Genomic DNA, 20628 nt, shown 5'->3' on the forward strand with positions numbered 1-20628 from the left:
TATGTTGAATTATAAGCAAGTTTTAATTGCACAAAGATAGTACATAACATCTCAAATATAAAAAAAGACAATTGGTAATGCTATTGAAATACAAGGACTTTTTTTTCAAGGATAGAAAAATTATACTTGGGATTCATAAGTCTTTCTCATTATAAGCATATGGAGTGATTTACTCAATCAGCTTTTATATATAGATAGGATTTTTTTTCCTTTTTTGAAGAATTCCATTATTGCTATAGGTGAGAAATGGATTGATGTAACAATGTATTGTGGTAATGTTGTAGCTTTCTTTTATTTTGCTTTTAGTGTTAGGATTGCTAAAGGCTTATTTAAAATAACCAACTGGTGTAAGGGGGATAAAAGGTGATGGAAGGAAACTTGACTTGGAGAGTGGTAAACACACAATACAATATACAGATGATGTATATTAGAATTGTACACCTGAAACCTATATCATTTTATTAACCAATGTCACCCTCATAAATTCAATAAAAAAGTAAAAAAAAAAAATACCCAACTGACATAATGTGCTTTCATATCATTTCTGTGTAGAAAGAGGACACTGATGGAATCATGATCCTTCCCCTGTCATTGTTTTGTTGCACATCACCTGGACTCTTTCTACACCAGTTGCTTTGTTAAGAGGGAGGCCAAGGAAGTTCAAATTTTAGGCAGCAGATGGCAGGGCTGCCATCCTGCCAACCTGGCTAATCGCCAGCAAACTTTACCTAGAATGGTTCTCCTAAAGGCAGGATGAGAAACACACTTGCCCTCCAGTGAAAGGTGCCTAGCCAAGTTTGCAAAAGAATAGAACCACCAATGCCATGCTGGCTAAGTTTGGGTTCAGACAAGGGTGTCCCAAGCAGAGGGCCAAACTGTGATTTATGAAGCATCATGGTCAATGCCAAAGTCAGAATGGTCCTACAGAGACTGCCAAGAAACCCTCTGGGTGCTAAGGTCCTACACAAAGCACTCAGGGTGGCAGGATCCTGCTGGTCCCTCTGCCTCTTTGGACAAGTGTTCAGGAGGGGATACCCAGCCATGAAGGCAGTGCCCTCCCATGGAGCCTTCCAGGGCAAGGCAGCACCCAGGGAAATGTGAGAGGAGCACTTTCTTGGAGGAGCAGAGGGGTGGACCAGAGGGTGGAAGGCCTGCCTCCCATATCTTCCCTCCTCCCCTCAACCTTCAGTTGGCCTGGAGTGTAGGAGGAACTAGGCCATGTTCAGTCCAATCAGAGAAATTGGTTAGGTGTCTCTTCAGATTCCAGTACACTTGGAAATGGTAATTCTGCCAAAAGAGGCTCCGTCAAAGATGATCTGGGTGACAGACTGCAGTTAAAAACGTCATCTACTGAACCTGAAAGAAGTAAAGCAGACATTATTGCCATCACTGGAAAACAGAAGCAAACACACAGTGCCTTCAGGACTCACCAACACACAAGGAACCATTTCAACACTGAAGAAAGGATCCTGGCTTCCTCAGAAATCTCAAAAGCGCAATAGAAATGGGTTACATTTTGTTTACCAGTAGGACCTGGGTTGTCATTTGCTTTACCATGGGCCAGAGTAGCTTTGCAGTGAGTTGCATGAGCCTTTTCTCACTTGATGCCAAAAGGCCCAAAGTTGGGACAGCCTAGGACAAAGGTTGGGCCACTGGTGCATCTTGGCCCTGCCCTCTGCCATGATCACGACCTTGCTGGTCAGCCCTGAAGAACCCTTCCCCATGGCTCTGGAGTGAAGTGGCTCCAGGGCTGGCACAGAGTGAATTTTAAGGAAGCACCAAGCAACTTCACATACCCCTGTTGTCCCCAGGATGGCAGTGGACACCCTGCACAACCTACATGACAGAGGGTGAGCAACAGTGAAGCAGTAAAACCCTACTCAGGCTGCTATGGTAGTGGGTAAGGCTGGAGGGTGTCACAAGAAGAATCAGGCATCTGGGACTGCCACAACCAGGCAAGTTCATCTTTCCTCCAAAAAGATCAGGGTAACACTCCCCAACACACACACACACACACACACACACACACACACACACACACACACACACACACACACTACTGTAAAGGAGCAGAGTACAGATGCATCTTTGCAAGGAACACCGAGACAGAGAAAGCTAAAGCAACATGGTGGGAGGGAGGAAAAGGGGGAGGAAGGGGGAAAAGAGAGGAGTGGGAGAGAAATGGGCAGAAGGAGAAGAGAGAGGGAGAGGGGGTAGGGAAAGAGAGAGGAGAGAAGGAGGAGGGAGAGACAAATAATGGGGGAGGGAGGGAAGAGAGGGAATGAGGGGAGGGGGAAGCATAAGGAGAGACAGAGAAACAGAGACAGATGGGCTACTTCCAAGATAAGAAATAGCTAGAGTAAGCATTTTTGCTAAAACATTGGAAGAAAGCAACTGTATTAAATACAATTAATGAAGACCTGTATTTCACATTCAAACTTTTTGAAAACTATAGGTTCATAGAGACTGGTGGAGTTATTTTTTTGTTGTTGGTTGTTTGTTGGAATTAGCAGCAAAAGTCCTGATTCAAGAAAGTTGCTTTACAGCCCAACTAGTATAGGACAAAGAGAACAGACTCAGAGGTGTGACTGGTGTCATCTGCTCAGCCACACCAGTCTGACAAGTCTCCTCAACTCCTAGGAAAGAGGCACCGGATATCAAAATCCAGAATGTACCACATATAATATGTCATTTGTTCACTGTGATCTCACAAACTATGGAGAACCCTTCCAATTTTTTTAATCCTCACCCAAGGATATGTTTATTGATTTTAGAGAGGGAGGAGGGGAAGAGAGAGAAACATCGATATGAGAGAGAAACATCAACCAGTTGCCTCATGTATGTGGAACCTATAACCTGGGTATGTGCCTTGACTGGAATTGAACCCGAAACCTTTTGTTATATGGATGGACAATGCTCCAGTCAACTGAGTCACATGAGCCAGGGCCAATTATTTTAATTGAAGTAAAATTGATAGCTACTGACCATGTAGACTCCTCCTCCAGCTGACACCTTTGTTCATCTCTGTTGCCAGAATATGCACACCAGGAAAGCATCATTCTTTCATAATATTTAAATAAATGTTAACAATATTCAATGAGCATTATATGTATTTAAATTAATAATATATTTTAAAATTATTTTCTGGGTGTGCTGCACAATATACTATGTCAGAAAACTTTAAGGAGCCTAACACTATATTTCTTTTTGGTAGTAAACATGTCTCACTTCTTACTTTCTGAATAATGTGATATATTATATTTTCCCTTTATCTAGAGGCCTTATCTTTTCCAGGTATTGACTCTCCACTCCCATTACACTATTCTACCCTTTTATTTAACTATGAGGATTTTAAACATACCTCTAGAAGTTACACTGAATTTTCGGTCAGAGAAACTGCTCCTTCGAATTAATGGTTCACTCATTTTTTCCAGAAATAATTTAATTGTCTCCTTCTTTTCTGGTCTTGTACTTGACAAATTCAGAACTTTTCCATTCACCTTTACAGTGGAATTGCTGAGCCCAAACCAATAGAAGAAATCAAATAATGCATCAGCTTTGAATTCATAGGCAAAGCTCAAATTTTCTCCATTAACCACCTCATTTCCTGGAGGGAAATAATTCTTTACTGCTTCTTGAAAATCAAACTGAAAGAGAGAGAAACATTTGATGAATTTCATACATATAATGATAATTTTATATCCTAGAATTCTATGTTACTAACAACTGCCCAAATGTCCAAAATGTCACACCTCTTACTTTCCATTCATTCTGGCAGATACTTTTAAACAGTTGCCTTAACTTTTAAAAAATTATTTCAGAGAGGAAGGGAGAGGGAGATAGAAACATCACTGATGAGAGAGAACCATTGATTGGCTGCCTCCTGCATGCTCCCTACTGGGGATCAAGCCAGCAACCTGGGCATGTGCCCTGACTGGGAATCAAACATTGACCTCCTGGTTCATAGGTTGACGCTCAACCATTGCCTTAACTTTTTCAAAACAAACATATGTATTTGAATCATATTACATCCACAGACCTTGAAGTGCTTGGTCAAACTGACATTCATTATTACCCCATTTTCAATAAGTTGCTACAAACTCTGCTCATTTTATTGGTAGTGATTATGAAGCAATAGAAAACATCTATGTCTGGACTCAGCTAAGTTATAGCTGAGCTCTAGAGACTCAGCCCTATATGAAGTGCTCGAACCCCTCTCTATGTGGCAGCAGTCCTGCATTCAGACAGGCTAACACTCACCTGGAGCCGGTAGCTTTCTCCAATCACTGAGGAAATGACCATGTCCATCCCTTGCTCTATCTGTCGTCTTATCTTGGGGTGCCTTGTGTTCACAAGGAAGGCATATGTCCTTTCTAGAAATTTGGAAGCAGAATTCAAAAAAAGAAGTGTGCATGTGTGACATAACATACTTCTTAGTGTTGGACAAAGTAGTGATTCCCAACTTACTTGCAGATTTTATTCATTTTTAGCCCCCCTCACTGCAAAACCTCACCAAATTTCTAGAAACATTCAGAGAATTTTGCAGACGAGAAGGAAGCATGCCCCCCTGGGCTGCACTTTGTTACTTCTGTCTGGGAAATCATCTTTATCAGAAATGAGAACTGAGCCTCCACAGAAGCATGCAGCACAGGGAGCTGAAGTGAGAAACATGGGATGGCTAGTGTTCCTGTCACTGCCTTGCTGGATATTTAAACAGCGACCTGACTGTCACCAACACGTTGTCATTTGCAAAACAAAACATCAGCCAAGTCCAGGGAAGAAGGCTGCCCCATATCTCCCCCTCCCCCTAAACCCTTCTTCCCCAGGGACTTTCATTCTGCCAAAGGGCTGGTCTAGGGCAGTGGTCAGGCAAACTCATTAGTCAACAGAGCCAAATATCAACAGTACAATGATTGAAATTTCTTTTGAGAGCCAAATTTTTAAAACTTAAACTTCTTCTAATGCCACTTCTTCAAAATAGACTCGCCCAAGCCATGGTATTTTGTGGAAGAGCCACACTCAAGGGGCCAAAGAGCCGCATGTGGCTCGCAAGCCGCAGTTTGCCGACCACTGGTCTAGGGTGTTACAAATCAAGGCAATTTGAAATGGACTCTCTTCTGTGCCCTAACAATTCCCAGTGGGAAGAAGTCCCTCCCATTCCTTCAATTACACCATGTTTGTGTCCTGGTACAGTTGAGTGCTGGAGGCTAATTCTAGCAGGTCATAAATGCAAGAAGTTCATCAAAAGGTTGGTGGACCTTGAGCCTTCAGCAAGGGCTGAATACATATTTGTGCTTACAGGAATAGCTGAAAGAATTTCCCCAAACCTGAAGATCTGCATATATTATTGCCTTTTAGCAGACAGCTGAGGGCATTTTAATCTACATGTTATTGCCTCCTGCTGGCCAAACATCTGAACAACCAAAGGCAGTTCTCCCAAAACTGACAATACTTACAATATACTAAACCTTACCTTTGATATGTATATCTACTTTGCTATAGGGCAAAATGTGGGAATAAAAAGAGCCCTAGGTCCGGAGATAGAGAGAATTTACCTACTACAGCTAAACTTCCTCTGGCTCCCCCATGGATTACAAATTTATATTATATTTCTAGTCTCTTTATTAATTTACATGCAGCGCCTTCTCCAGATTCCTGAACCCTTCCAGATGCTGGAGAAAAAACCCCGGCAGTTGAGGTTTTGTTCTTGTTTTTGTTGTTATTGTTATTTTTTGTTTTTGTAATCTCTTAAATCCAATTCTATCCAATTCTATATAATCTAAGCAAAAGGAAGATTGTCTACTCATTAAGAAATTTGAAATACTATTAACCAACAATCCCTTAACTTTTCAGCCCCAAGAATTACTGAAGTGCTTTTTCTAGGGAGACACCTAACAGATTGCCAGCCTCTGTTTAAACACCATGGGCCAGCCATTAGGTAATTTTGAGAACTCAACATTTTTCCTTGGCTTTCAGCACTAAAACTGTGGTCCACCAATAGTACATGTTACATCTTTGAGGAACACATTTTGAACTAACCTTTGCACTGACCTTATTCATCTTAATTTTTCTACCCCTGTCTTTCTCCTAAATTATTTTTGGGCATTTTAGATATATGCTCTTTGAGATCAGACATAACAAAACAAGTAAAACAAGCAAGCTATTTTATACCTTAAATTAACTTTTACACAAAGCAAACCAGGACCTTTGTGCGTTCTCAGGGCCAGCATACTTCACTGTTTCCCGCACACCCCTATATTGACTGCATAGGTTGTACACTGCACAATCTGAAGGAGACTATTCACAGTCACAAACTTATTTGTGTATTTATTATGAAAAATTATGGGAAGAATTAGTAAACTGTCTTGAGCTAATGGTGGCTTTTTCTAATTTGAGCAAAAGTACAGTTTAAGATATAGCAGCTGGGCCGGACATCATGTTATCTTAATCACAATTTTCACAATTTAAACTTCACCGTCTTACTTGAGCTTTTGTGGCATAGACTCTCTCTTCAAATCATGGCTTTCCTTACAATGAACCAGTACTGGGTTTCTATACCTCCTTCCACAATAGTTACACAACTGTGTACCTTTTGTAGGCCACTCACAAGTACCTCCCTGTCCCACACCCTGCACTTTCATTAAAATGTTAAAATAGATAGATCTCTTATTCTTACGATTCCTTCTGAGAGATAGACCAGGAGGCGTACTTAATACATCTGTGATTTATATCCCTAGAGAACTTTCTGGATTCATGGCCATCATCAAGCCAAATAACATCAGGGGCTCAGATGCTCTACGAGTTTTGCTAGTTACTGTGTGTTCTGGCCCTTTCTGCCCAGAACATCCTGACTTTGAATTAAGAAGTGAGCAGAAAATCTGAATGACTCTGGATTGAAATGAGCAGAGAATAGCTCCAGGAATCTGGATGAGACTGAATGTTTAAAGAAGTTTCTTTGGAACTTGTAGATCCTTTCTTGTTACCTTGGAATGACATTAAGAATGTTGTTTTGCAATAAATTTCAAAAATTCTATTTCTATCATTATGTCCATGATTTCCCCCATGATTTCCCCTCTCTGGCAGGAAGAAGAAAGGAAAATTGAAATATTTTTCATATTGGAATTTGTGTTAATATGGCTGTTAACAGCCAGTATGATTTCTTGGAAGAAACCATAAAGAGACATTTCTAATACTGAAATTCAAATATCATAGCATGAGACATAAAAGCATCTACAGGTATTTATTTTCTTTATCTTAGTTTTGTCATCTATAAAATGGGGATAGTACAAGTACCTCAAGTAGGGTGACGATGCATCCTAATTTGCCTGAGTTAGTCCCAGCAGAATTATTAACAGTACCTCCTTTCATGTCCAAAAATGTTCCCGTTCGAATAAAAGCCTTGGGGGGCTGTTGTGCTAACTGACACTAGAGCAGGCCTGAAACACCTAAGTGTCTCATGTGTAGTAGATAGTATTACATACCCTCATCTTCATCATTTCAGTCATTTTTGCAACCCCTGCAGGCTCAGAATATAAAAACACTTCCTGCCTTGACAGAAAGTATGAAAGAAAACGCAGACAGATGGCTACTGCCCCAGGCTTATGCAGAGGTTTGATCTGCAGGTTCGTGCTGTGCTTCAGATGGCCTGACACACCAGGCTTCTGGCTCCAACCTTGTCACAAGCCGACAACACCCTGCTCTCTCCCTACCCAATTTCTGACATCAGCATGCCACAGTCCACAGCCCAGCAAGGCAGAACCAAACCAAAGAAGTTAGACACCAACCTTTTGAAATGTCTTTTCTGGTCTGTACATTAATAAAGAACAGCATCGGTTTGCTCAGTATAGTCTCCCTGTAGTCCTTATAATCGCAGTAGTTGGTCAGTTCCACATACCTATGAAAAAAGCAGAGATAACTGCAAATGTAATATACCTGCCCATCTAAGTTGGGAAAGGGATGTCTGGACAGGTGCCTGCCACATCCCTAGTCCCTTTGAGAGAGGTCCCCTAAAATGTGTCATTGAAGAGGCAACCACGTTTTGTAACATATAGATAAAGCTCCCTCTCTCTCCTGGTCAGCTGAGATAAACCTGCAATCCAGTTTGTCAGGGTGGCCTGACACCAACGCTTGGCTCTCAAATCATGACCAGAAACATCTACGTTCAGGGCTATAAGAGTTCATTTGAAGTTCTCAGAGCTCTATGTCTGTCTGGATTGAAAACAAATTACACTCAATGAGTGGAATTAGCTGGTCTTCCCCAGGGCAATCATTGTATGCCTAGTGTGTCTACAATTTTCCCTTCCTTCTCTATCATCCAGTATGTCAGCTTTCTCTCCCACTCTACATATTTTCCAAGCTGTCTTTCTAGGTCTCTACCCACATTGTTGATAAAAAGGCAGATCCAAGTGTAAATTAACTTCCTTCAAGAAGATGGCTAATTTTCTAATCAAACCCAAGCTCAGGTGCCTAGGCAATCTGAATGGCATCCAGTCCAGCAGGCTGGAGGATGCACTGCCACAGTCCCTCTTCATCATGGAGCTGGTTCCTCTGATGGCCCAGCTATAGGGACATGTGCACCGGTGGACAGCCAGCCTGGCAACAGTGTGAGCTGCTTTTGCAACATGGCAGTAGCATGTGTGCTTTTGACACCTAGTCAAAGGCAGAGACAGCTCCAGAGTTTATTTCCAGCTTGTCCTTCAGTGTCTGACCTGAAAATCACAGCCCTGGAGAGCTCCGGGCAGGGAGCTCCCTTCGCCCATATCCCACAACCCACTTAGAGGACCCTGGCCTAGGCGTGGGTCAAGAGCATGTGGGAGAATATCTACCCCTGAGTCAGAAAAACACAGCTTCTGCTGTCTGTCTCCCAGCTTGGTTTCTTAGAAATATATCACTATCTTTTTTTCTGGGCTTGTCAGACCTGATTTTGAGAGCATTTAAACCTGACCCCTGAGGGAGCCTCTAAAATGCTTCCTGTCTTCTGATTGGCCAGGCTTTTAACACAGTCTCCACCTCCCAACCCATGGGCACTGGTGGTGGTCAGGTGATGGGGGAGAGGAATAAGGGAGGAAAGGGTGCAAGGGTGTTTGTGAGGAGGGCAGGAGTAGGGAAGATGAGGGTGGGAATGGAGAAGGGGTGGGGGACCTGGGGAGTAATAAGGGGACAGAATGGGTATGATAATGCAGATTGGGTTTTGTGTTTGTTTTTTTGTTTTTTTAATATATTTTCATTGATTTCAGAGAGGAAGGGAGAGGGAGAAAGAGATAGAAACATCAATAATGAGAGAGAATCATCGATTGGCTGCCTCCCCCACACCCCTTATTAGGGATGGAGCCCACAACCCAGGCAGGTACCCTGACTGGGAATTCAACTGTGACCTACTGGTTCATAGGTCTACACTCAACCACTGAGCTACACTGGCCAGGCCAGACTGGGAATTTTGTTTGGCCCTTTATCCATCCCTCCCCTGCGCTTGCCTTCACCAGGTCAGAACTGTATGGAGGGAGAATGGGATGAGGTGGGGTACCTGAAAGGGAGAAGCACTTGTGTTATCAGCAGAAAGAATTTTCCTGTTCTTCTTAGTCGCAATTGATCAACTGCCAAAAGGACTGGAGAAAGGAGGCAAAGGACAAGAGAAAAGAAAGGGGGCCACCACTACTCGGTTCACTTGCTCTTACTCATTCACTGAATGACATTCCTTCAGTACCTAAGATGTGCTGGATACCAGGTAGGCATTCACATGGGCCTTATCACATCTGAGGAGCTCAGGGCCTAGGAAGTGAGGCTGGGGAAGAGGGTAGCAGTTCAGGGGTTCCCCAGGGCTCTCCCGTTCCCTCTACCTTCCATCTATTCAGCTGCTAAGGACATGGTCCAGCAGACAAGAGAGAGCTGAGAAGAGGAGGGGCCAGTGAGGCCTGTGGGTGCAGAGGGGTTAGGGGAGAGAAGTAGAGGGGGGAAACTCTTATAGCAATAGAAGAAAAGGGCAAGACTGAATGGACTAAATATCAAGAAGAGATAAGTGATGTCAAGGCAGGAGTCAGGGGCCACCTGTCAGCCATCCAGGGTGGGTTTTCACAGTCTCCCACCTTTTTATCACAGAGTCAATTAATAGTCACATTTCCTCAAAGCGACTCCTCTGCTCTCTCAACATCCATGGTCAGACTGTTACTCTCCAGCACAGCCAGAAAAACTGTAGTTTTTATTACTATTCTGATAACACCTGCCTCTGCCTATATACAATTCATCAACATCTGATCCAATGTGTCATTGGTAGGGAAAAGATAAAAATTTCAACTGAGAAATGACCACTAGGTGTGAAAATAACCAGTTTGCTCCAGAATTCTATGGAATGCTTTTGGAACACTATGGATTTGGCGTGTTCAGAGAAGGGGGTTGAGGTGGAGGGGGAGGGGGATTTGGATAGCCACATGCTGGCTTTAATGGGTCACCTACACATGAGTCATTCTTTTCTTTTAGAGTCTGAATTGATAAGATCCCCTGAATAATAAAGCTATGCTCAATATAATGTATTCTTCCTTTCATGATTTAGAGGCACTTTTAGGATCTTAAGGGGCCTGTTAACATCATGGCAGAGCATGGCAGTTATCCCTGTACCTCAAAGGTGTGGAAACACTGCTTATAAGAGAGCTGGTAACAGAACTCACAGACAAAGAGATGGTGGCAAGATCCCTACTTACTGATCCAGGTTGCAAGAAATACTTCCTCAAGTCATCTATTCCCAAACTCCCAGTTATGGTCCAATTGTTAAACACCTCTAAACTCCAATGAAATAAAGAAATATGAGCATTCCTTTGGAACTTGCTGTTATAAAATTTGGATATGTAAGTCACCAAAATGCAAAAAGATTGAGAATTGAGTTGTTAAGTCTCACAGATATTTAAGTATCTAGCATCCAATCACTTGTTTTATTTTGGAGGAGCCGTATTAGACTGTATTAGGGACTAGTTGTTTCATCTTAACCATGCACATTTCTGAATTACTAATGCAAACATTGCTTCTGTGTACTGGGTACTTATTATATTTGCTGATGTTATCATTAGGGAGGAAAAGCAAACAGCTGAAGATGGTTCCTTTAAACTCTCATTTCATTGCTGCTTTTACCCTGCCCCCAAAATGCTTTTTTCTAGGCTGAAATTTTTTACACCTGCCTCCAATCCAAAGACTGAAAGGCAGAACAATGTGATTCGAAATGAAAAGATCCAATTCGCCGGAACCGGTTTGGCTCAGTGGATAGAGCGTCGGCCTGCGGACTGAAGGGTCCCGGGTTCGATTCCAGTCAAGGGCATGTACCTTGGTTGCGGGCACATCCCCAGTGGGGGGTGTGTAGGAGGCAGCTGATTGATGTATCTCTCTCATCGATGTTTCTAGCTATCTATCCTCTCCCTTTCCTCTCTGTAAAAAATCAATAAAATATATTTAAAAAAAAAAAAAGAAAGAAAAGATCCAATTCATGCCCTGACTGTATGAACTCACTCCCACAACCACAACCCACTGTGACCTTAAGTGAGTTACTTAACTGGCCTGAACCTGTGCTTTCATCTGTAAAGGGATACAACAGTATTACCTTTTGTTTGTCAACTCAATGCAGTGCAAGTAGTGTTGACATATGCACTATACTTGGTTCCATAGTAGATGCTCAACAAAATGATTAGTATCTGTACTCCTGGCCAACTCTGCTGGCCACAGGGTGAATGAAGTTCTGTAAGCTTCTGACACCCAACTAGGGCTGGATTCCTTTGAGTTACCAGGAAAGGAGGACAATCTAAGCATCTGGGGGGAAAATGAGCAAGAGTTTCTCCTTCATTGCTCCAATTTCTGTCCTCAGCTTTTCTGTTTGGAAGGCTAAAGAGAACAGCTTAATGAAGGCAATATTTGAAAGATGGGATGAGAAAAGAACACTATTTTTGCTTCTAGTGAATCAGGACTAGCTGAAAGATTGCCCACCTTCTAAGACACCTCCCTTTTTCTGAAGTCCCTTCAGGTTTCACATCATCTGTAGCATGATCTGAAAAGCTGCTCCAAAGTTCCCTTGGCTCTGATGATTTACTGCTCAAAGATGAATGAAAATTCAAACCTTTAGCTTCCACTTCATGTGTGTGTTCATTAAAAAAATATGGAGCCCTAGCTGGTTTGGCTCAGTGGATAGAGCATTGGCCTGCGGACTAAAGAGTCCCGGGTTTGATTCTGGTCAAGGGCACATGCCTGGGTTGTGGGCTCGATCCCCAGTAGGGGGTGTGCAGGAGGCAGCTATCAATGATACTCTCTCATCATTGATGTTTCTATCTCTCTCCCTTCCTCTCTGATATATATATATTAGAGGCCCGTTATTTGTGCAAGACTAGGCCTTCCTTCCCCTGGCTTCACTCCCAGCCACCCAGGAGCCTGCAAATCCTTGCTCACGGCTGGAGCACCGCTCCTGTAGCTTCCTCCGCCGCCACCCCTCCCCATCATAGCAGGTGTCCCACCCCTCCTGGACACTTGTGCCTGCATATGCAAATTAACCCGCCATCTTTGTTGTGTTAATTTGCATACTCACTCCTGATTGGCTGTGGGCATAGCAGAGGTATGGTCAATTTACATGTTTGTCTATTATTAGGTATAGACAGAGGCATAGCAGAGGTATGGTCAATTTACATGTTTGTCTATATATATATATGAGAGGAGCAGAGAAAAAGAGAAACACATGTTAGAACAGTTCTTGTGTAGAAGGCCCAGAAATTGCTTAAGAGTTCATAATCCTTTAATGTTACACTAGCAAAAGCTTGCAAGAACCTTCTGCCCTACGGAGTATGCAGGATGGCCTTCCTGTGGTTCTAGTGTTAACATGATAGCTTTCTACAGAACCTAACCAAAATTCTCTTTCACTTCCTCCCAGTCTTTTTCTGTTCCTACTGAAGTGAAATTAAGCAAAAAATTTTAGATTTATCACTATGTTGTCTCTGCCACAAATTGAGGATACATATGGTCATTCATTCATTCATCAACTATTGATACACAGTGCAGTGAACACTGTGATTGTGCACAGAACAATTCATTCATTCATTCATTCATATATGCAATAAACATTTGCACCAATGATGTGCTGGGCACAGGGGACACATGAGAAATAGTCCTGCTTTCAAGAAGCATATAGTCCACTGAGGAGACAGATAAGAAGATGCATCATTTCAATATGAAACAATAACTGTCTAAGACCTTGTTGCTTAAAGTGTGGCCCTTGAACCAGCAGCACTGGCATCATGTGGGAGCATGTGAAACTGCAGATTCCCAGGCCCCTCTCCAGGTTTATTCAATCAGAACGTACATCCACACAGTCCCCAGGAGACCAGCATGCTTACTTAAAGCCTGGGAAACACTGGTCTAAGACATGGTCCCTTCCCACTCAGAGGTTTACAAACTAGTTAATCGTTCAAACACACAAATACTGGAGGAATGCTCAGTTCTCTACATTCAGTGCCCACTCTCTCCACAGGGTTATGTCCCAGTTACTTAAATAAGAGCAAAGTGGGAGAGTCCTGGGGTCAGAACCATTTATTGAGCTGAGACATGCACTAGAAAAGTGATCCTTCTGTTGGGCCCAGCATTCCGTGGATGGGTGAGCAAAGCAGGAGAAAGATGGGGATCCCAGGAGGAGTCATGGCTTAGCCAGGCCTTGGGGACAATGAGGTGGCTGCCTCCACGCCTCTAGGTAGGTATGTGGCAAGCATCAGGTGAGCTGAAAGCAAGAAGTAAACCAGCGTGTGTCTGGAAGCCCAGAACAAGGCTCCTGAGGAAGGAAGGCAGGAGAGAAGGCAGCAAAGGCTTGAGGCTTTTCAATCATCTGATTTGGACTTGATTTCTGTCTCTTTGACATTTAACTTTGACAAGATCCATATCCTCACCTGTAAAATCTAGCTGACAAAAGGAAATTCGTGCCCTAGCTTGTTTGGCTCCAGTGGATAGAGCATAGGCCTGCGGACTGATGGGTCCCAGGTTTGATTCTGACCAAGGGCACATGTCTGGGTTGCAGGCTCGATCCCCAGTAGGGGGTGTGCAGGAGGCAGCCAATCAATGATTCTTTCTCATCATTGATGTTTCTATCTCTCTATCCCTCTACCTTCCTCTCTAAAATTAATAAAAATATATTTTTTAAAAAAGGAAATCCTTGAAGTGGATAAAAGATTAAATAATGTGTGTGAAGCACCTGGCTTTGGGGGCTGCTTATAACAATATAAAAGCTAATGTTTGTCAAATAATCAATATGTGCTGATAGTTATTTTAAGTACTTTGTGAATTTTCACTCTGAACAGCAACCCTGTAAGAGTGAGGAATTATCATTCCTATTTTACAGCTGAGGAAACTGAGTCATGGAGATGAAGTAGCTTTCCCAAGTCACTGAGGCAGTAAGTACAGAACCCGAATTCCAACCAAGGCCATCTGGTGCTGGTCCTCCTGCCCGTCCACATGTACTTGAGACTGTACTCATAAAAATCACAGCTCTTCCCACAATGAAAATTACTTCATCAGTATCACTCAGTGCCCTGTGAAGGGGTTGCTGAACTAGGCAAATACCAAAGCCAAGACTCAGACATGGGAACCAAAGCTGAAGACCAGCCAAGAGGGCAGGATGGGCGCCCGCTGAGTTCAGCCACAACAAGAGTAACCATGCTGCCCTCTGTATGTGGAGCTGTCACTGCTTCCACACCTCCTGGCCTCATTCAAGGTCACTTCTGAGAGGTGGGCCTAGGCAGGCAGAGGGAGCCCAAGCACTTCCACTGTGGGCTGGGGGTGAGGCTTCCCCAGTACAAATCTGACTTTGTTCCAACTCTGCCTTAGGGTCCTCACTTTAACTCCGTGAGTCTCCTCTTCCAACCTCTCACTCTTTGCCTCTGGTGGCTGCCCTCCAGGTGAGTGTGACTGTCACCATCTAACAGATGTTGAACACAGACAGGAGCAGGTCACCTCGCTGCCTTTACTGGTTTCTTTACAACCACTGGACTTACTTTTGCTTTTAGGTTGATTATACAAGATGAGTACTGGCTAATGTACTTTCAGTTATTTTTTTGTAGATTCAGGAAACTTACGAGAAAGCTGCTGTCTACAGTAATGGGGGAAGATTTCAGGTTGGGGCGGTGTGCCGAACACACGGGTTCATAGTTAGACAAGTCTGCATAGGAGCCTTGACTCCATGCTTCCCAGGATCCTATTTAGGTGCAGGACTTGACCTCTCCCAATCCTAATTTCTCAACTGCACAAAGGGGACACAACAGTGCCAACTTCATAAACTTTTGTGAAATAACAGCTGTGAAACATTGTGCCCCATTCCTGGTACTCAAGCAAACATTAGTGACCCCTGTTATTATTGTCGGGCTTATTTTTATTACCCAAGCAGCCTCTCTCATGCTAGGGAAACACTGAAAGCAGGGATTATAGCTCCTCTTTGCCCAGCGTTTGCCATTACACTTCACTCGGAGGCTGCATTACAGGAAAAAAGGTGTGTGTATGATAGTTAATGATGATTTATACCTTGTATCTTGAGCAGGTTTTGTTTGTAGTACCAACAGAAATCCAGAGCTTGACGAAAAAAAAATAATAGTAAAGATCTTGCCATAAATCCCACAAAGTAGGACAAATATTTTTAAAGCAGGTCCTCAGAAGCTTTAAAGCCCTGAGGGCCATCAAGAAACCTTCCCATCACCCTAGGTTGCCTTGGGATTATTTAGCAGGTATGTATGTAGAAAAGGGTTAAAGTATCAGAAAACAAACAGCAGTAAGTTGAGCGAGTGAACCATAGGAATGTCAGGGTCAGGAGCTCTGAACCTTTCTGTTTCCTCGGGAAAGGTAGTGAAAGCCACAGTACACACTTCTGAGGCCCCGGAAAAAAATCCGGCTTACACTGTGGGCTTATCCCAAACCAAGAATATTTGTGCAATGGAAAAAAATAATTAGCAGAGCAAGGATTCCTAACCTGAATTCAACTATCTCATAAGCTACCCAAATGGTCAGCAACATTGGGTGTGTCTCTGTTTCTGGGGAGAAGGTCTACATGTGATTGATTCCCCAAAGTCTACAGTCCAAAGTGATTAAGAATGATTGCTTTGCTTTCTCATGTCTCCTCCCTCCCCCCCCCCCCCGCCCCCAACACACCTTCTCGGCTGCTCTTGGGTGGGGGCCATCATACCTATGGCAGGAATATGGTGACTGCAAAGATGAAAAAGTCACTGGTGAAAGAGCACCATCAACAACTCATGAAAAGTGGAAAGTATGTGTGGGGGGTACAGCCAACTCTGAAGATGACAGACAAGGCAAAGAGAAACTGGTCATCCTCTCCAACTGCCCAACCTTGGTGAAGTCCCACATAGAGTGCTACTCCTTGTTAGCCAAAACTGATGTTCACCACTACCCTGGAAATAATATTGACCTGGGCACAGCTGCTAGAAACACTAGAGTACACACACTGGCTGGTACCCAGGTGATGTGTGACCTTTAGCAGTCTGCCAGAACAGACTGGTAAAGAGCAAATTGTGCAAAATGTGACTTTAGTAAAACTGGCCAAAACTTATTGAAGCAAGAAGTGAGGAAGAAAGGAAGGGAAGGAAGAAAGGAGGGGCAGGAGTGAGGGTGGGAATAAATCACTGCTGTGGAGCAATATTTTGAGAGAGGAAGTTGTATGCTAGCCCCAGGGCCAAAGACAACTGGGTAAATTTGGCCAAGCTGAGGAGCAGCAACTTTGGAAGTCTGAATTCTGACTACGCATCCACCTCATGATCCATGAGGGCAAATCTCTCACTGCGACCTACAACTCAGTTTTCCCTCTCTTTCTGGAAGGCTCTCTCCATTCACACTAGTTTCCTTCCCAGTCATCCTTCAGGACTACACACCCAGTTACAAAAGCCTACTTTCCCTGCCATAGGATGTTCCTGAGAGGAAGACAGATGGTTCCTTCCAGTACCTGAATTATTTTCAGGTCCTCCTTGCTCTTTCCCACCATCCAAAACCCTCACACAATTGCTTAGATGACAAAAATCTTGTATTTCTGACTATTTGCATCCTGGTCTGTGTTGCCTGGTCATTATTTATTCTGGACTCTAAACTGCCAGGGTTCCACTGCTGTTTTAGATTCTTTTATGTAGGAGATGTTTGAAGCAAGAGTTTAATAACCAGACTACAAAATCATTTAAAAATTTGCAGCACTGTTTGCTAAGAATGGGAGAGCTGGCTCTGTCAAAAGCCTAACCTATATCTTCAACTAATTCTGGGCATTTTTATTTTTCATATCGTTCTCAAATGCAATGCTTAACTTCTTTTTAAATCTCTGCAAATCTGATTTCTAATCCAGTTCCTCCCAGACCCCTGCTTATGGGTTGGAATTTTCTATTCACTAAGAAAGGGAGAAATTCTTGCTGAGGAGTGGTTTTTCAGGTATTCAAAGCACTCCTCTCTGTGTGGAAAAGCAAGGTTTTCCCAGCAGCTTGAAGAAGGCATTTTAAATGTCTTTTCTTGCTTGCCTCTTCTTGGCTGCATCTCGCCCACAGGGTGGCACAGTGCTGCTGTCTTTCTCAGTAGCAAAGGCTTTGTAATAGCTGGTGGGCTCACTCATCTATGAACCAAGCTCTCGACTGCTCTTGCATGATTACAGGCAGTCAATTCTCAGAAAAATATGACACATGCACACTTGTACACAGCACTTACGTTTGCCCACAGAGGATCCGGGGTTAGACTTTATGGGACTTTGTTCTCTTCTCAGCTATGGTTTGTTTATTTATTAATTTACTTGAAACACTAAAAGATGGGACACATTGAACTTTTATACGACTCTCCACTGGGTCTCCTCACTGGATAAAGCTCGTAGTGCACAAAATTGAGCATTCTCTCCCCCCTCCCACCAATCTAAAGTCAGGATGTGAGTCTCTCCTCTGAAACATCCCCAAAGGGTGTGCCCAGTTTGAGCTCATCTGACCCAGATAAGGAGCCAGAAAGGGAAAATCACTGGCCAGCTAGGTGCTCCCCCGGGCGGCTTCTAGCGCAGCTGCAAATGTCTGGGCGCAGGGCAGAAAAGCCCAGGCAGGAGAGCTTGCGGCCCCGGTGACGTCACCAAGAAGCGGAGGACAGCGGGACTCCCGGGGACCCGAGGCGGCGGGAGTCGGGGGGGGGGGGGGGGGCACGTGCACCCACCTCTTGATGTAGCGGCCGAGGCGGCAGAGCTGCCCGTCCATGCGCACAAGACCGTCGGCGAAGACGTTGAAGCCCCCGCTGGTGGCAGCCGGCTCGCCGGACCCGGGCACTGCGAGCTGGTCCCCGCGCAGCTGGAGGGCGCCGGGCAGCAGGCGCAGCAGCTGGGCCACGGGCAGCAGGGCCAGCTCGCAGTCGCACGTCCACAAGCTGCGCAGCTCCCCCGACGAGATGGATGTCAGGCTGGGCCTGGCCGGGGGTGCACACGTCGCCGCCGCCATCCCGCCGCCCCGGAGGTCCCAGTCCGCCCGCTCCGGTGCCGCCCGCCCGCCCGTATGGAGCGCTGCAGCCCGGAGCGGAGAGGAGCAGGCGCCGGCGCCGCGCGGCCTTTTTATCAACCCCAGCGCCGCCCCGCCCGGCCCGCCGCGGGCGCGACCCCAGGCCTCCGGCCCGGGTGCGCACCACTCAGCTCAGCGCGCTCCCGCCCCACCGCCGGCCGGCAGCCAACGCTTACTCACCCGCCTCCCGGGCGCCGGCCCCGGGTCCGCAACTCCTCATCGGGGGCTGGGAGGACACCGGCGGCGGGGTGGGGACAAGGGCCCTGGAGCCGGGTCCGACGCTGGTGGGCGGGGAGGACCAGCACCCACCCAGGCCCAAGACACCGCACCCGAGCGTGCAAGTGGAGGAGGCGCACCCTTCGCCTGCTCTCCCGACCGGTTTCCTCACACTGATCGCTACCCTGCATTCCCCTCCTGGTAGAGAGTCCACAGATCGTCACGTCACTTTTTCATGAAGCCTCTGTGAACCCCCTGTGCGTTTCGTCCCATAGCTTCTCTGCGCGGGACCACAGGCCGCAGGGTGCCGGCCCAGCAGGGCTCCCTCCTGACTGCCACCGCAAGTCCCCAAGTTCATTTTTTTCAGTCAGTCTATAGAAAGTTGAGTGCTCATTCTGCAGACACACCGAATGGCTTGATCTCCTGGGGTATGAAAGGACTATTTAGTTTCATTACAACTACTAGTATTTCCGAAACATCTACTAGGAGCCAGATAACCAACTAAATTCTGAGAAGACTGGAAAATAAACACAAGCCCTGACCTTGCCCAACCTACAGTCTAATGGGGGGACAAGCATTCCAGCCACCACAACGCACTGAATGAAAAGCATTGCTGGGGGGGTCCCTGGATTTATGGGAGGAGAATCCCACCCAGTTCTGAGGAGCAGAGCAGCAGATTCCCCAAGTCCTATAATTTAGAACTCTAAGCTAGATCCTAAAAGTTGAGTACAACTTAGAGACTAGCTTTCGTTAGTCTTTGTGTATGCCCATCATGGACCCATTCAGAGACTTAATCAAGTCCAATGAAGAGTCCTAACATATCTCACTTAAATCCCAGAATACCAATGAGCTCCATTCACCCGTCCTTCCAACCTGGGTCCCTCAGCCTCAGGCTCAATCCCCAACGTCCGGCTTCTCTGAACAGATCTAAACCACCCAGCGTGCATTTATCACAACTGATCAATCTTTTACGGAGAAGAAGGGGGAATCTGCCTGTGAAACCAGCACCCGAGAGGATTCCTTGGTGAAGTGAAGCCTGACCACTGCACAGAGGATGGGTGTGAGGCGGGCTGAGGCCAGAGGCAGGACCCTTAGGCTGGGGCTGCTTCCACAGGGGAGATGTGGTACCATGCCTTAGACCCAGCACACCCTACACAGGTGGTTGTTCTTCGCCCAAACATTGACATGCTCACTGCTATGTATCAGCACCATCTTAAACTCTGAAAGTACCACCACCAACAACAAAACAAAGAACCTGGTCAAGATGAGTAATATAAGAGATGTACAAACTAAGTACTTTGAAAGTAAGGTCAAGACAGTGGTGGCTATTACCTGGGAGGCCCCAGAAAGGCGTCTCAGAGGATGTGACAAATGGGCTGGACTCTGAACAGGGAAGGAGCTCCCAGGTGAAGGAGCACCACAACAAGAAACTGGGAGAGAAGATTCTAGACCAGTCTATGTAAAGAGAGAAGGTATGATCTATTTGAGGAAGAGTGGGGAATTTTATATGGCTAAAGCATACCAGGCCTATTTGGGGTGAGAGATGACATGAGACCAGAAAGGGAAGTTGGAGCCAGACTATGAGAGGCCTTCTGAGCTAAGAATTTGGATTCTAAAGCAATGGGAAGGTTTTGAATGTTTTGAAGGAAGGAAGTGGGGAGTTTATTAATGTTTTGAATAATTATACCTGAGTTTAGATAGATACCTTTGGTTATGGCCACATAGATGATGTTTTGAAGCAGGAAGGCTGGAGGCATGATCCAGGTAAGATATAATGAGGATTTGAACTGGTTCACACAGCACCTGTGGGGATGGAAATGACAGGATGAATTTGGGATATGCTTTAACTAGAGTCAGCAGGATTTGCCGAGCAAATATATAGAAGAGAGAAGAGTGAAACAAAGGC

The 20628-nt window shown here is 44.9% G+C and overlaps 1 protein-coding gene across 3 annotated transcripts; it reads right to left on the reverse strand.

Annotated features, from left to right (window-relative positions):
- Nucleotides 1-4: 4 nt before the first annotated feature.
- MEDAG (mesenteric estrogen dependent adipogenesis) lies at nt 5-19154 on the reverse strand. Of its 3 annotated transcripts, none has more exons than XM_080660030.1 (6): nt 18687-19154; nt 18172-18378; nt 7785-7894; nt 4261-4373; nt 3362-3647; nt 5-1356 (listed from the first exon to the last, which is right to left on the reverse strand). In XM_080660030.1, the coding sequence occupies exons 1-6, from the start codon at nt 18911-18913 to the stop codon at nt 1232-1234; spliced, it is 1068 nt and encodes a 355-aa protein (XP_080516156.1). In that variant the 5' UTR covers nt 18914-19154; the 3' UTR covers nt 5-1231. The 3 variants fall into 3 exon arrangements, with proteins under 3 accessions (XP_080516156.1, XP_080516155.1, XP_080516157.1); XM_080660029.1 differs by having other exon boundaries at nt 18172-18417; nt 18687-19036; XM_080660031.1 differs by lacking the exon at nt 18687-19154 and having other exon boundaries at nt 18172-18624.
- Between the last annotated feature and the right edge of the window lie 1474 nt (nt 19155-20628).

The sequence above is a fragment of the Plecotus auritus genome, assembly GCF_963455305.1.
Source record: "Plecotus auritus genome assembly, chromosome: 3".
Taxonomy (NCBI): domain Eukaryota; kingdom Metazoa; phylum Chordata; class Mammalia; order Chiroptera; family Vespertilionidae; genus Plecotus; species Plecotus auritus.

Coding starts and splice junctions, on each gene's coding strand:
- MEDAG (XM_080660029.1), bottom strand. CDS start 18,913: ATGCAGGGTAGCGATCAGTGTGAGGAAACCGGTCGGGAGAGCAGGCGA. Junction 7,895..18,171: donor CTCGGCCGCTACATCAAGAG/GTGGGTGCACGT, acceptor CTTTTTTCATAG/GTATGTGGAACTGACCAACT. Junction 3,648..4,260: donor GAGAAAGCTACCGGCTCCAG/GTGAGTGTTAGC, acceptor TCTCTCTTTCAG/TTTGATTTTCAAGAAGCAGT.